We start from the raw sequence: 17,698 nt of genomic DNA on the forward strand, positions 1-17,698 counted from the left end.
ATCCTGCATTAAGAAATATTAGAATGAAAAGACAGCGGTGAAAAAATAACTACCTGTATTTGGGTCAACGTCCACCACATAGCAGACAGTGTCAGACGTACTGCTGAAAAAAAAAAAAAAAAAAAAGAGAGAGAGAGAGAGAGAGAGAGAGAGAGAGAGAGAGAGAAAATGAAAAAGGAGAGAAAACGAAAGGGTAAGTGGATAGGCCAACATCTACACCACTCCCCTTTCCTATCACTCTCTCCTCTTTATATACATAAGCAAGAACGTGATACCCATATACTCACGTGCGCACGCAATCACACATACACACACACACACACACACAAATGCTTTCAGACCGCATTACATGTTGCCAGATTTCAAGTTAACGTTCAAACAGACACGCAAGTTTCAGTGGTTATCCTTGGTCCATATTCATCGTATTATGGTATGAAGATGATCGCTCCGAGAAAAAAAGGAATGAAGACAGTGGTCCTATTGTTTACCGCTGTTCTTTCCTTCAGTTTTACTCTCCAATCCTATTGCTAAAATCCACATTCACAAAAAAATCCACACTACTCTGCTCTAGACAAATACCACACCACACCCCTATATCCACACATACATCACATCACTCGCTTCCACGTGTCCACAAGCAGACAACTGTTATCCTTACCCCCAAACAACAATCAATACTGTTCTAATCTCTTACAGCTGTTCGGGGAGGATATCTGATAAAAACAATTGTATTTTGCAACAAAAATAAAACTTAAACACCATCAAAATGCATTTCATCTGTCATAAAAGAGAAAATAAACGATTACATGATGTCACATTTTGACACATTCCGCAATTTCAAACATACCCTCCTCATTGATTTCAACAAGTTAGAAATGGGTATAGACTGATTTCGGATTTAACGTTTGTTAATCAATCAATGTCGAATCTACAAATCTGGGGCCAGGCACTGATGATGCCATAATAAAACGAAAACTGTTTCCTATCACAGTTACGATAGTATATAATCCACGTGGCATCTACCAGTTTCAGTTGGTGATTCTTGTCTGATGCACCTAATACAGATTACGAATCGATGTAACTTTCAGGTGGATTGAGGTTACGCTCACACTAAGCCCAGTCAGTTGCTGACAGCAGCTGGCCTGAAATTTTACGCTCGTCATTTTGCGCTTTCCCGCCATGTATACCCTATGCCGGCGGTAAGTGTTCACACTGACCACCGATCCATCAACAGCTACCACCATGCCAGGTTTTTGATTTGTGTCGTGCACACAAACAACACGGATGGCTGGTCCAAGGGACGGAACTCTTCAATGACAGCAACATCGTGAATCCCAATAATGTTTGTTTCTTCCGTCTGGAGAGCGCCGTATTGTTTCAATCTGACAGCAACTGGCTCTGTCTGACTGAAGTATGTTGCTGTGTCAGGCTAACGGCAACTGACTGTCACAGCAACAAAGTTGGGCTTCATGTGAACGTAGCCGAAAATGCATTTTTCTTCGATAACTGGTTTTGAATTTTCTATAAAACACACACAAACACACACACACACACGCACGCACACACACACACACACACACACACACACGCACACAAAATACACAGAAACACATATACACTCGCACACATAAAAATGAATAACACAAAAACACAACCAAACATAGAAACACACACACGTACATACATACGCAGAACACTGACAACACACACACACACACACACACACACACACACACACGCCGAATACACATATGCATACATATACACAAGCTCACACACACATAAACACAAACACACACAAAGAAAAGAAAACACACAAAGAGAAACTCTCACAACACACACACACACACACACACACACACACACACACACACACACCTGCCGTCGCCAACATCCACACAGACGTGCTGTGTGCCCGTCTGCTGTCGAGGTGTGACAGTCAAATATGACGTCACCGTATCGGCCGGCACCCCAGTAGCCGTTGGATGTGTTAAGTCAGCGGTCAGTCCTGGCGACACCAGTCTCGTCCTGACCGTGGGATTGGACCTGGCCAATCAGTCATGCACATGTCGTGTAAACGCGCGCGCGGTGTGCATACGTGTGCGTGCGTGCGTGGGTGTGTGCGTGTTTGCGTGCAAGTGTGTGTGTGCGTATTTGTGTGCGTGTGTATATGCTTCCCTGTATATCTACTGCAATCACGGGGGATGATCCTGAGGATGTGGGGCCGTCCTCAGGATCACATCCTCAGGATCACCCTCCCTCCTCAGTGCAGATGGGAATACCTAGATCACCGAGAAGGAGAAAATTCTCGAACGCTGGGCTGAGCACTTCAACAGTGTCTTAAATCGCCCTTCCTCCATAAATGATGAAGCCATAGACCGTCTCCCACAAGTCCCCATCAACGAAGCACTGGACGATCCGCCAACACTTCTTGAGACCCAGAAAACAATCCGTCTGCTATCCAGTGGCAAAGCACCTGGCTCAGACTCCATACCAGCAGAGGTCTATAAGGATGGAGGCACTGTGCTGACTGAGAAGCTCCATCAGCTGTACTCACTCATGTGGAAAGAAGAGACGATCCCCCAGGATTTCAAAGATGCATCTATCATTCACTTGTACAAGCGAAAGGGGAACCGGCAAGCCTGTGATAACCATCGGGGCATTTCCTTGCTCTCCATCGCAGGCAAGATACTTGCCAGGATCCTACTAAACCGCCTCACAGCACACCTTGACCAAGGTCATTTGCCTGAGAGCCAATGTGGATTCCGGAAAGAGCGCGGAACCACTGACATGGTGTTTGCTGCAAGGCAGCTGCAAGAGAAATGTCAGGAGCAAAATGCTGATCTGTTCTCCACCTATGTCGACCTCACTAAGGCCTTCGACACCGTGAGTAGAGAGGGACTGTGGAAGATCATGGCCAAGTACGGATGCCCTCGGAAATTTATTTCCTTGGTCAGCCAATTCCATGAAGGCATGCAGGCTCGAGTCCAGGGCAATGGCGAAACATCTGCTCCTTTTCCTGCCACAAACGGTGTCAAGCAAGGCTGCGTCCTGGCTCCAACACTGTTCAGCCTCATGTTCTCTGCAATGCTTACTGATGCCTTCGGAGACGGCGATGTTGGAATCGGCCTAAAGTACCGAACAGATGGCAAGATGTTTAACCTCAGAAGGCTTCAAGCAAAAACGGTCATGACAGACATCATCAGAGACTTTTTGTTTGCTGATGATTGTGCCCTCAACGCTGGATCTGAAGCTGACATGCAAATCAGCGTCGACAAGTTTGCCACTGCCAGCAGGAACTTCGGCCTTACCATCAGCACGAGGAAAACTGAAGTTCTCCATCAGCCAGCCCCAGGGAAACCCCACGTTGAGCCCAACATCACAGTCAACGGTCAGAGACTCAGTGCGGTGGAGAGGTTCACATACCTTGGCAGCACACTGTCACGAAATGCGACCATCGACGATGAAGTGAACGTCAGGATTGCAAGAGCAAGCGCAACCTTTGGTAGACTCTATGCAAATGTCTGGAACAGAAGAGGCATTGGTCTTGAGACCAAGCTAAAGGTCTACAGAGCAGTAGTTCTCCCCACACTACTGTACACCAGCGAAACTTGGACAGTGTACCAACGACACGCCAAGAAGCTGAACCACTTCCACACAACATGCCTCAGGAAGCTACTGAACATCAAGTGGCAAGACAGGACCCCTGACACGGAGGTGCTTGCAAAAGCCACCCTTCCCAGCATCTTCACCATCCTGATACAGTCCCAGCTTCGCTGGGCTGGACACGTGGCGCGCATGCCAGACCATCGGTTGCCCAAAAGGCTCTTCTATGGCGAGCTGCAACAAGGGAAGAGATCACACGGAGGTCAGAAGAAGCGCTTCAGAGATACTCTGAAAGTCTCTCTGAAAGCGTTTGATATCAACCCTGACTCCTGGGAGGAATCTGCAGTGGACCGTGACAAATGGCGCGCTGCTGTGCACAAAGGCGCCAAGTTGTGCGAGGCCAACAGGACTGCTGCAGCTGTTCAGAAGAGGCAGGCCAGAAAGTCACGGGCAAACAAGCTCCCTGACAATGATATGCCTGTCTTTGTCTGCCCCAACTGTCAGCGAACATTTCGTGCGCAGACTGGACTATTCAGCCATCTGTGCATTCACAGATAGATTCATGAGCATTCCCCCCCCCCCTCCCACCACCCTCCCCCCATCCCCCAGCTGGATAACAACGATGGTCATCATCGATCTCGATGGAAACACACCACCACTGCAATCACGAGTATGTAATGTCCCATTAAACAAAATTCCTCCTTCTCCTCCAAACACACACACACGCACACACACACACACACACACCGTGAGAAACACAACACAGCACAACACAGCACAACACCACACACACACACACACACATACAACACGACACACACACACATACACACACACACACACACACACACACACGCACTACTCATGCGCGCGCGTACGCACACAAACACAACACACACATGCTTTCATCTGGAGTACATGAGACAGGATGTCATGACAGGGTCCACCCACCCGGTCATTGTAACGGGCACCTGGCAAGGCACGTTCAGTCGGCATTTAATCACGTGGCCGTTGCCAAAGGAAGGGACCACCACATGGGGCTGTGAGGTAAAACGGAAAATAGACTCTTACACTCTTGTTGCTGTTTTTAAGTGTTATGGTTATGATTATTGTCATGATTGTTATCAATATTGTTGACATTATTGTTGCTATTATTATTATCATAATTATCATCATCATCGTCATCATCATCATATCGAACAGTAGTAGTAGTAGCAGTAGTAGTAGTAAAAGTTGTTGGAGGAGGTGAGGGGAACAGTTGGATGGGGGTTTGTGTATGCTTATGTATTCGTGAACAGCAATAATTTAGGAAGTAAGAATGTTTGTTTTAAACTCGGCATACTACATGCACGCACAAGAAATAAACACGACATATAAGAAGAAATTGAACAAAGTGTAATTTCGTAATCGACCTGGACAGGCAAATAAACACAAGTAAACACACAAGAAATTCAGAACATTATCTCACTCTTGTATGGTCTGCACCTGGGTTGACAGGCAGGTCTGCGTTAAAATCTGTGGAGTTAAATAAATAATAATGTCAATCAAACATAACAGTGGCACTAGCTAGTACCATAAATAGTAGCTACAACAGTAGCAGCGCTGCTTGCTAAGGTATTCATAATTGGCTGTAGTAGTGCCACTGTAAATAATTGGTCGTTCACACACACACGCACACACACACACAGAGCCTTCCCCCCCCACCCCTCAGAAAAAAAAAGATCACACGACACGAGCATGCGAACGTGCAAACGCACATAATTATGCCAAAAGAGTGATAAAACACAAGATCTGATTTTACATACAAATATGTATATATACTTCAATGGAAACATAAAACTAAAGAATGGCGAACATACATTATGCATAAATTAAAAAAAACAAAAAACACATTCGAATATAAACATGCAAGCATAATTATACGGTGTACACATACTTCATGAATTCAAATTAGCTAAATGAAAATGCACGAGAAACGATCAACGTATCAATTACATACATAGATATATACACAACACAACTTACACACACTATACATACATACATACATACATATATATATATATATATATATATATATATATATATATATATATATATATATATATACACACACACACACACACAGAGAGAGAGAGAGAGAGAGAGAGAGAGAGAGAGAGAGAGATACGAATTCGAAAACATCTGTTTATCCGCATAAAAGGGCAAGATTCTTAACATATGCATGGTCACACATACTTTACAGTAGACTCATCCACCAATGGGTGCAATAGCCGAGTGGAAAGCGTCGGACTTTCAATCTGAGGGTCCCGGGTTCGAATCTCGGTAACGGCGCCTGGTGGGTAAAGGGTGGAGATTTATTCCGATCTCCCAGGTCAACATATGTGCAAACCTACTAGTGCCTGAACCCCTTCGTGCGTATATACGCGCAGAGGATTAAATACGCACGTTAAAGATCCTGTAATCCATGTCAGCGTTCAGTGGGTTCTGGAAACAAGAACATATCCAGCATGCACAAACCCGCCAAAGAAGTATGGCTGCCTACATGGCGGGGTAAATAAACAAAACGGTCATACATGTTAAATGTTACACGTTTGTCTGAGTGTGTTTGTGGAAGTGCCAAATCTGAATGACTCAGAAAACAAATGATGAGCGCCCAGTGGCAGTCGTCAGTCGGCTCTAACCAGGTAGGGAGCCTGTTATGCAAATGACCCCGAGTTTGTAAAGCGCTTAGAGCTTAGTCTCCGACCGAGGATAGGTGCTATATATGTGTCCATATCAAATCAAATCAAAACCAGTCCCTATCCCAATCCGCCGTCCCTCATTCGTCAGGTCACTCACACACACACACACACACACACACACACACACGTGTAGGAAATACTCACCACTGCTACAGGTGTCTCCTTCTGTGCCGAGGCGGCACTTACAGTTGCTCTGTCCATGTGCTTCCACGCAGATTGCTCCGTTTTCACAGTGGATTCCAGAACACACCTGAGGGACTACAACCAAACTCTAAATGATGCATTGCAGGCTTTGGAAATTGCATTCTAAACCTAAATAGTGCAATACCGCCACAGGAGACTGCAATGAAACCCGACACAATATATATATAATAAATTTAAATATATATATATATATATATATATATATATCGATATGGAACTCTAGGGAGAGCTGGACAGTACAAGGTCTTCAGAGAAGAAGCCCCCCTCAGTCAAGTGTTTCGGCCCTTAACTCCTCACACCAAGGGGCCCGGGCTACACCCAGGTCATGGCTCCTGGATACCCTTGTATTGCCGCCTTTTTTTTCTTTTCTTTTTCTCCTGGTCCTCAGCAGGTTCGAACCCGCACCTCCAGGGTGGTCGCCACTTCAGGACTGAGTAACCTTTTCTGGCAGACGTTTTAAGGACTGAGCCATCGTACGCCTAGTTTGAGTAGGGAAATCATTCCTCCTCGACCATATCCAGCTGGAACTCTTTTCTGCTGCTTCTGCCATCGCACTTGAGTGCCGTTGTCCTCTCTCTGCCAGAAATCGACGGCTGTTTCATGAGGCTGTTGGCAGATGCGCTCACAAACCATCTTGCATCAATCTCTATGGCGAGGACTTTGGCTAGGAAGCCAGATTCTCTCAGGCTGCTGGCTAGACTAGCATACTTCTCGGGTTTGTAGATGTAGGCTTCCTGCATTCTGCTTTTGTATGGCACAGTGAGCTCAATCAGAATCGTTTGTTTCGTTGCCTTGGAGTGGAGTACTATGTCAGGTCTCATGCCGCCCTTGCTGATGATTTCCGGGTGTTTCTTCCCCTCTGGTAGGTCAGCTGTGCATTCCCAATCTTCGGCACCATCCAGCAGCCCATGTTTCCATGCTTTGGATGTTACCACTGTTCCAGGCCAGACTTTAATGCTTTCTGCACAGAGGAACTCTACCAGAACTTCTGTTGGTGTGGGTGCTCCTTGGACAGTGCTCACCACGTGTGTAATTTCTTTTAGCACTCGGTTGTGCCACCATGTGTACCGTCCTTGGCTCAATGCCGCTTTGCATGAGCCGAGGACATGTTCCACTGTTTGTTTGCCATGGCAGAGTGGACACGCAGGGTCATCTGCTTTCTCCCAGCTCATCCGTTTCCAGTACGAACTAAAATGACAAAATGTGAGTGAGTGAGTTTTGATAGTTTCAGGATTTGTTGGTGGTATTTTTCACTGTGTACTATTTACGATTGTGTGCTATGACTTGTGCGTGCGCGTGTGCTTGTGTGTATTGTGTGGGGGGGATGAATAGTTTTCAATGATGTTTGGTATCTTGTGTTCAATTTTTCCTTTTTGATATTTACATGTGTTCTGTTTGTAAACGCCCAGGGCGTATTTTCAAGATTAGGTGTAAATGCTCATAATAATAATAATAATCCTAATAATAATTTCATCAAGAGGTTGTACACAGATCTTAGGATGAAGCTGATCCTCAGAAGGGCCATGTTCCACATGTCGCTCCAGCTGAGGCTCCTTTGGAGTGCATTTTCCCATGTTCTCCACTGCTCCTTGCTGGACTGCTTTCTTGACTCTTTTATCATCCTCTTCCTTCTTGATGTCCTATATGACCATGTCTCTTTTTGCTTTCCCCTTTGCCTCGGACCACCATTCCATTTTTGTCGATCCCAGGCCGTGTCTGTTCGTTTGGGTGTGTCCTATTATTTCCTTTGTCTTGAGACTTTCTTTCGCTGCACTGACTGCCTCCCTGACTTTCCATTTTCTGCCAGTCTTCAGCTTGGGTTGGTTGGATCTCACAATACTGTCTCCTAAGTCTTCGAGCATGCTGAGAAGTCTTGCCTTCCCTATCTTGTTTTCTTCGACAAAGGATTTCATAGGTTGCCTCAGCTTTGCTTGGCGACAGTAGAGTGCCACGTCAATGAGACCAGGTGGGACACCAAGCCATTTGCGTGTGTACTTGTTGAACTTTGCCTCAATCGACTCGACTGCGCTACAGCTGATATCATGTATCAGGATAGGCCACAGGAGCTTTGGTATCAGCATAGACTGTAGGCACCAAACTTTGTATTTGCCAAGAAGGCCTCACTATCTATGATATGCAGGCCTTCCTCTGCTGTCTGCTTGGTTTCCTTTCCTCTTTTTGTATCTTTCAGGGACTCATCATACCATCTTCCAAGGCTCTTGACTGGTTCATCTGACACTGTTGGAATGGCTTGGTTGGCTACAGTGAATGTTACCGTTTCAGCCACCAATCCTTTACGCAGTGAGAGGCTCCGTGATTTCTTTGGTTTGAAGTTCATCCTTGCTGAGGCAACTAGCTCGTCTAACCGCTTCAATATTTCACGGGTGTCACCCTCTTTTGTTGAAAGGACTGTTGTGTCATCCATGAAGGCTTTTAAAGGAGGTATCTGGTATCCGTTGCCAAGTTTGGCTCGACCCAAGCCCCATTCATTGAGGCCCTCAAGATCACTTCCACTGCCAGCACGAACAGCATTGGAGAAATTGCACAGCCCATGGCACATGTGTATGGTGTGTGTGTGTGTGTGTGTGTGTGTGTGTGTGTGTGTGGTGATATCTCAAACTGGTGGAGTATTTTAACCAGACGATGCACGAACGATACTACGTTATTTCTAAGATGACACGCACGCACGCACGCAAGCAAACACGCGGAAAGGCAGAACAGGACAAGTACCATGCCGACAGTCATCTCCTGTGTAGCCAGACTGACAAGAACACCTGAAGCCATTTGGGTTCTGGTCCCTGCACACCGCCTGGTTCAAACACCGCTTGGAGGCACACGTCTCCTCTGCAAGCAGACACGTCCTTCAACTGAAATTGCATTCAGAAAAACCCCATCAATTCAAACATCAGTTTCAGTGTCACATGCCGTTAGAGCATGCGAACTGATCATGTACGCGACACCACATTGATTCAAAGCACCCCTAACTGTGACCAGATAAGACATAAAACCTCAGCGAGGCTTCAACACAAAGCTTCGAAATCTTTAGGTTTCAGCTCAATGGATCTGAAGCATTGAAATTTAAACACACACGCACGAAATTTAGAGACAAACAAGTACAGTAACTCTTCACCCGTCCAAGGGTACACAACTGCTAGCCAATGCTGCTCAACGCTTCCTACCAGGTGAGGAAGATGCATGGAGGAACAAAGCCAGAAGCGAGGGACAGTATAACGATGCCGGACAGTGGGACAGTTCACGGCTTTGTTTCTGCTTAACGCAAATGCATTATCAGACGCCCTCTCCACGCTCCCAACAGCCAGAACTCCACACAGTGGAATTTGTTATGACAAATATATATATATATATATATATATATATATATATATATATTACCTGTGCGCAAACTGAGGAGAAGCGTTAACTCTCTCCATACGAACGGCGAAAGAGACGACGTTAACAGCGTTTCACCCCAATTACCATCATCAAAATATTGCAAGAGAAAGGCTCTTATACTGAAGAGGTGAATGTTGACAAAGAATACCACAATTCTGACGATGGAAGCTAAAAGGTTGGGTCATTCAAACACCCACTGGACATCCGAGGGGTCTGTGTAGAGAAGAAGAGAGGACTGGCCGTACTGAGTGAGTTAAAGCAACGATGGCTAGTTACCGATAATAATGCATGTTTGTTTTGCACCCTTTCTCTAAGAGCAGACGGCGCTTTACATAAAAGGAAAGGTTACCAATTCCATGAATCACCCATGACCACACTTTCCATCTCTCTGTTTCCCCCTCCCCTTCTCTCGTTCCTCATACATGCAAAGTGAGTTGGCAGGCATGGGGCTGTGTTGGAGAAGTAGGAAACCGATAGTGTCTTACAAACAGGTTTTGAATAGATACGGTTTTAGTGAAGAGAAAAAAGCAGAGACGGAGTCAGATAAACAAATATGATGTGGAATGCAGTTTCAGATATCAGGAGCAGCAAAGGCTGAGGAAAGAGCGTTCAAAACAAGTTCTTGCATTGACACGAGGAATTTTCAGAAGTCAGAGGAAGGGCGGATAGTTCTTTGACTAACAAGAGCATGAATTATTTTGAATGTTTGATGCTCTTTCAGACATTAAGTCTGTAATTTCAGAAAGAAAGAAAGATAGAATGAAGAAAACGTCGAGATTGTAAAACGAGGTCGACAATAAGGATACGCTCAAGGAAAAGAGAAAGAGTAAATAAAGAGATAAAGAAAGAATGCAAGAAAGCACAAAGAAAGAAAAAAGGCAGAAGGAAAGAAAGAAAGAAAGAAAAATATTTTCTTTTAAAGAAAGAAAAGAGGTCAAGAGAGAGACAAAGAAAGTGTAGAAGTGGTATTTTTCAGCCGACCAGTTGGTGTGACCATTGTAACGGGTACAAGCACAATGTGGCCACTGTAATTGGGTACAAGCAAAGCACAATGTCAATTGTGTTGTTTCATATTTTGTAGGTCATCGTAATGGGTACAAGCACGATGTCAAATGTGTTTCAAATTTTATATACCATTGTAACGGGTACAAGCACAATGTCATATGTGTTTCATAATTTGTAGGCCATCGTAATGGGTACAAGCACGATGTCAAACGTGTTTCATATTCTGTGTACAATTGTAATGGGTACAAACACGATGTCAAGAGAGTTTCATAGTTTGCAGGTCATTGTAATGGGTATAAGCACAATGTCAAAAATTAATGTGTTTTTATTTTGTTTTTGTTTCATTTTTTTTTTTTAGATATGAAATAATTTTATGCACCCCCAAGGAGTTGCCTTTTATAGCGAAAGAATTTATTCACACACACACACACACACACACACACACACACCAAAACAGTAAATGACTTCATAGGCCAGGGGATTTAGATTCAAATTTGCGTTAGGTCCAAATGTGAGCAACAAAACCGTTCTTTTTACGACAAAATAGAATAAATCATGCTGATCACACTGATATCAAGTTTACTACTATAGGGGGGCGGGAACATAATCAGATTTGATTTTTAATGTCCAGAATCGTGTGTTTTTAATACTTCTGCCCGTGTGAGAGCGCCTTACGAAGAGTTGCAAGCCAAGTACATGCGAGGGTTACGCAAGCGCGGTAAGGGGTCGCCGAGGAAAGCGTTCAGCGCGGTACAGTACATGTGACTGACTGTTGCCACGCTGATGCTGATCTGTGGGCAAACACAGCGGCAGACACCAAATTCTGAACATAAAGCTAGTAAGAGAGCTCTTTGGAGTCAAAAAGAAACAAACGTTTTCAATTTCATGTATTTAATACTAAATTGGTAGAAGACACAAATTCGCTTTATGAATGTTTTCCAGTTTCTTACCAGTCATGACATATAAAGAATGAAACTGGTATCATACCGACTGCAAAGGTGAATTTACGAAGGCAGCACGGGATCATTTAGTTCGCAAGTACAATTTTGTTGACATTTTAAGCAATGCACAACTTGGATATACTTCATGCTCTGCTTATTAACGTGTGGAATATAAATATCTAAATATGTGTTAACCAGGTTTGTTTCAATGAACATTATCGGCGCTCTGTCCAGACAAGTAATTCGAAAAGTATGGAAGGCAAATGATGGCAAAATTGACCAACATCATATCTTGATGTGAAAGGAACGGTATAAAAATACATATTTTTCTTTGGAAATGAACCGGTATTTGCAAATGTGACTCATGAACCTTGGCGCAGTAGACGTCAATTTAGCATGGGATATAAATAATAATCATAATAATAACAATGAATCATAAATTTTATTAATGATTATGTAAAACTTTGTTGTAACATGTGTAACACTGAATCCAAGTTACCTGAACTAATTTTCCCGACACAGATGTTTGAATTACTGGATTTACAATAATGATAATAATGAATCTATCCTGCCATCCTTAACCCATGCAATGAAATCAAACAAAGTCAGTGCAAAATTATGTATTTTATTAATGATTACCTAAAACCTTATGACATATGTAATATGGAACCCAAAATACCTAAACTAACTTCCCCACCCTGGATGATTTTATTTTTTTCAGAAACACAGCAGGCACTCCATTTTCACATCAATTCTCCCCAGTGTCTAACTGTTAAAAGTACTACTGTTCATCTTCTTATGAAATGGGAATAGTATAATTAATATCACTTGACAAAAGTTATCCTCTTTATCTGAAGAATTGTTATAAAAACACCGGATTCTTTGTATCTTTTTATTCGATCAATCAACAGAAAACTGATTATCTTTATCCTCACAGTGAACAAATCTGAATGATTACAGACTTCATCTCAAGCACTACTAAACGTGAAATGCTTCAAACTTAATTAATTTTAAGAAATTACTTTCACAATCAATGTATAGTTTGATTTTTCAGAACTTGTGTGATGTAAAATGTGGCTGTTCTAATCAAATTCTGCAAAACAATAAGCAAGTAGGGACTGACGTGTTTCGGATCCGATTTTTTTCATTCCACACTTTGTCTGTCACGTGAACTGATAATACATCATTTCGTGATAAAACTTCACCAGACAGCAAAAGCCAGAATCAAGGTAATTTAAGGGGGTGATTTTCTACTTTGAACTTTGCTGTTTGGAACTTCTGATGCAACAAGTCTTCAACTGAAAGCAGTCTTATCGAACTACATGCGTTGACTTGGTTCGAAACCTTACGCCAGTATCCGAATATTACTGCATCTCGCCATGTGTCCGAAATAGTGATAGTGTCTAAACTTAATCGGATGAGAGAAAAATACATAAAGAAACCATAGCAACGACGAAATTAACAGGCGCAGTTTATTTTCAAACAATATATCAACCACTGGGTGCGAATGAACATACCGGAGATTTCCGTGTAAAATATGTACATTTCACACGCTGTCTGACACATTCTCTGAATCTGTTCAAACACACACGATTGAAGGGTGTTTGTCAAACCAATTTACGCTTTCCCGCGATGAATCTGCATGATTTATCTGAAAACAGTTCTAATTTTGTTTGAATGTATATTTTTTGTGGGGACGTTCACATGCACCGAAGTAACACAGAAAAGCGGAACCGAAAATCAATATGCGACGTCGATTGTATTTAAATAGTTGATAGACATTTTTACCAGAAAATGAGTACATGTGCTGTCGAAGATAGATGTGCCTTTGCATGAATTAAAAACATGTCAAGAGGAACGGGTTGTTTACGCCTGTCACGCGTTTTTTTGTTTTTGTTTTTGTTTTTGTTGTTGTTGTTTTTTCGTAATATTTCGAACTCAATATATAATTTTTATTGATGATCAATGTTCTATTATAACAACAAATGAATATTGATCAGGTCTGTATGTACTGGATTTTTAATAAGGTTTGTACTTGCTTGTTTCTGACCACTTCATGTTCAGACACATTGTCATATCACAAAATGGCGCCGAAATTTTGGATGTTTTTGATAATTTTCAACACATTTAAGACACAAGGACAAAACAGATTCTCACAAAAATTTTGCGGACATTTCTCTATTCAATTGCAATCCTGATAACATGTGAAACATTTGAATAATCATTGTAAACACATGTTTATATTGAATCAAGACTGAGAGACCCCCATTTCCAAAAGGTTCTGGAGACTGACCCATTTTCATCTTTCAGGCAGTCTTTGCTCTTCATGACTATCTGATGCACTTTCGTTTTGCCACCTTCATACTCCAGTCAGATGCATCTTCTTTCCCACGGTAAACTGACGTGTCTACTGTGCCAGGGTTCGTGAGTCACGTTTGCAAATACCAGTTCATTTCCAAAGAAAAATATGTATTTCATACCGTTCTTTTCACATCAAGACATGATCTGCCTTCCATGCTTTCTGAATTAATTTTCTGGACAGTGCTCCGACAATGTTCATTGAAACAAACCTGATTAACATGGTTAACACATATTTAGATATTTATATACTACTCGTTAATAAGCAGAGCACGAAGTATATCCAAGTTGTGCATTGCGTGGAATGTCAACAAAATTGTACTTACGAACTAAATGATCCCGTGCTGCCTTCGTAAATTCACCTTTGCAGTCAGTATGATACTGTTTTCATTCTTTACGAAATGTCACGACTGGTAAGAAACTGGAAAACATTCATAAAAGCGAATTTGTGTCTTCTATCAATTTAGTATAAAGTACGTGAAACTGAAAATGTTTGTTTCCTTTTGATCCCAAAGTGTTCTCTTATTTTCTGTACTGTATCTATCATCTGCTGCAGTGTCCTACTAACGGAGGTATAGGACAGCATCAGCGCGGCAGCAGCCAGTCACATGTACTGTACCGCGCTGTACGCTTTCCTCTGGCGACCCCTGATACCGCGCGCTTGTGTAACACTGGCTTGCTCTTGCCTTGCAACTCTTTGTATGGCGATCTCTCATGGGCAGATGTGTGAAAAATAATTATTCAAAATCAAAATCTAATCATGTTCCCGCCCACCTACAGCGGTAAACTTTATATCAGCGTGATCAGTATGATTTATTCTATTTTATCGTGAAAAGAACGGTTATATTGCACACATTTGGACCAATTTTGTATCTACCCTGGACTATCAGAATGAAAACGGAAGAACGTTGCAGGCATCGCAAATGAATACTCATTCCACATCGCTCAGTTACTATATCACTAAAGAGGAAAGAAAAAACAACAACTACAAGAAAAAAAGAACAATAACAATATTAAAACATGGAGAAGCTCACTTGTGCTACATGCCGAGTCCCCGTAGGGAACAGGGCATGCGCAGATGTAGCCCTGTGCCGCGGAGCTATCAGGAATGCACACGCCTTCGTTCTGACAGTGGACTGAACTGCAAGGATCATCTGGAATTGGTTCAACGATAATTCAATCGCACAAGCACCGACAAAGATATCGTGTTTGGAGATCAACAAAACAATAACAGTTTCAAGTTAGAAAGTCAGCGTTACTAAAATAAAGTAATAAAAGATCAAACAAAAATAGTGATAGGGAAAGCAAACATGATGCAAGTTCACATTTTCGCCTGGTCATGTGTACATTTTCTTCCACATCACGGGGTCAAAACATGGACATTTAAAATTGCATTTCTATTCTAATGATGGAGTCTCCCGTCGGTCTGACAGGAGAGTAGACAGGCAGGCTTATCTGTCAGTGTGTGTCCTCATATGGAAGAAGAGGCCGATTCTGGATGCTCAGCACTTTCCACAGGTGTTGCAAGGGAAAACGTCTCCAGAAGTTGAGCCCTGCTTCCTTCGCTCACGCTTCTCCTTAATGGCCAGCGTTCTCTTGTTTTCAAACGTCTTTATGCCACTAGAGCACAGCATCCTCCAGCGAGAGAGGTCAAGGGCATCAGTTTCCCAGAAAGCGATTTCTATGTCACAGGCTTTGAGGTTTGTCTTCAAGATGTCCTTGAAGCGCTGGCAGGGTCTTCCAAGTTCACGGTGGCCTTCCTCAAGCTGGCCATACAAAAGGATCTTCGGGATCCTGCTGTCTGTCATGCGGACAACGTGTCCTGTCCAGCGTAGCTGGCACTGGATCAGCAGGCTTTCGATGCTGGGCAGGCTGCTCCTCTCTAGGACCTGGAGGTTGGAGACCCTGTCTTGCCACTTTATGCAGAGGATCTTTCGCAGGCATTTCTGGTGAAACTGTTCAAGTTGTTGAATGTGACGGCGATACGTCGTCCATGTTTCACAGCTGTACAACAAGGTGGTCAGCACAACAGCCCTGTCGGTTTTGATTTTGGTGCTGAGCCTGATGTCTTTGTTGTTCCACAGCCTGTTGTTGAGTCTGCCAAAGGCGGAGTTGGCCTTGGCGATGCGCAGCGTCACTTCTACATCAAGGGCTCAGTTGCTGCATAGGGTGCTGCCCAGGTAGCAAAACTTGTCGACTGACTTGATCTCTGTGTCATCGATCTTGATTGCAGGTGGGGGGAGGCACTGGCGTTCTGTGAGCTAGCCGGTTGGTACATGGACTCGGTCTTGCTGAGGCTGATGGTGAGTCCAAAGCGCCTGCAGGAGGTTGAGAACCTGTCCATAATGAACTGCATGTCCTCATGGGTGTGTGCAGCAAGCGCGCAGTCATCAGCGAAGAGGAACTCTCTCAACAGTGCCTCAAACACCCTGGACCTGGCATGGAGTCGCCGCAAGTTGAAAAGTTTGCCATCTGTGCGAAAATGAATGTAGATACCCCAGTCACAGTCTTCGAAGGCGTCAATCAGCATGGCAGAGAAGAGAATGGAGAACAGTGTGGGTACCAGGACGCAGCCCTCCTTCACTCCATTTACTACAGGGAACGGATCCGACATGTCAGTATTTTCCTGTACTCTCGCCTGCATGCCATCGTGGAATGACGCAATCAGCTGGATTAGGCTCTCTGGGCAGCCGAACTTTAGGAGGATCTTCCACAGACCACGGCGGTTCACCGTGTCGAAGGCCTTAGTCAGGTCTACAAAGACCATGTGGAGCTCCTTGTTCTGCTCACGGCACTTCTCTTGCATATGGCGTACGGCAAACACCATGTCACACGTTCCCCTGCCTGAGCGGAAGCCACACTGTGCTTCAGGGATGACTGTGTTGGAGACATGGTCAACCAGTCTGTTCAGTGTGATGTGGGCGAAGATCTTGCTGGCGATGCAGAGGAGAGAGATTCCACGGTGGTTATCGCAGGATGTTTTGTCTCCCTTCCGTTTGTAAATGCAGACAATTGAAGCATCCTTGAAATCCTGGGGGACCTCCCCTCTCTCCCAGATAGACTGGAACAGGTCAGCTTGTCTGTCAGCACCTCGCCTTCATACTTGTAGATGTCAGACTGGATTCCATCCACTCCTGGTGCTTTTCCTGACGTTGTCAGCTTCAGGGCCTTCCAGGTCTCAGCCTTGGTGGGAGGGGCAGCTAGTGAGTCATTGACTGGTAGCTGTGGGAGGGCTGCAATTGCCTCGTCAGAGACGGACGAGTCCCTGTTGAGAAGGGTGTTGAAGTGCTCTGCCCAGCGGGCAAGGATGTCTTTCTTGTCTGTCAGGAGGGTGGTCTGGTCCAAAGCTTGGACAGGGGTTGATCCTGTGACTCTCGGCCCATACAAAGCTCGGAGACCATCATGGTAGGTCTTCATGTCATGAGCATCAGCAGCGGACTGAAGCTC

General features: G+C 43.9%; 1 protein-coding gene across 3 annotated transcripts in view; it reads right to left on the reverse strand.

Moving 5' to 3' along the window:
- Positions 1 to 17,698, reverse strand: part of LOC143280810 (uncharacterized) — a 231,135-nt gene that overhangs the window by 66,063 nt on the left and 147,374 nt on the right. For 2 of the 3 annotated variants that reach the window (XM_076585501.1, XM_076585502.1), the window contains exons 38-44: positions 15,286 to 15,405; positions 9,285 to 9,398; positions 6,495 to 6,608; positions 5,075 to 5,121; positions 4,558 to 4,646; positions 1,879 to 2,046; positions 54 to 103 (exon numbers count right to left, since the gene is read on the reverse strand). In XM_076585501.1, coding sequence (XP_076441616.1) covers positions 54 to 103; positions 1,879 to 2,046; positions 4,558 to 4,646; positions 5,075 to 5,121; positions 6,495 to 6,608; positions 9,285 to 9,398; positions 15,286 to 15,405 — 702 coding nt within the window. The remainder of the gene's footprint in view (positions 1 to 53; positions 104 to 1,878; positions 2,047 to 4,557; positions 4,647 to 5,074; positions 5,122 to 6,494; positions 6,609 to 9,284; positions 9,399 to 15,285; positions 15,406 to 17,698) is intronic. The other variant, XM_076585503.1, reaches the window with a different exon arrangement.

The sequence above is a fragment of the Babylonia areolata genome, chromosome 4 (genome assembly GCF_041734735.1).
Source record: "Babylonia areolata isolate BAREFJ2019XMU chromosome 4, ASM4173473v1, whole genome shotgun sequence".
NCBI classification, from domain to species: domain Eukaryota; kingdom Metazoa; phylum Mollusca; class Gastropoda; order Neogastropoda; family Buccinidae; genus Babylonia; species Babylonia areolata.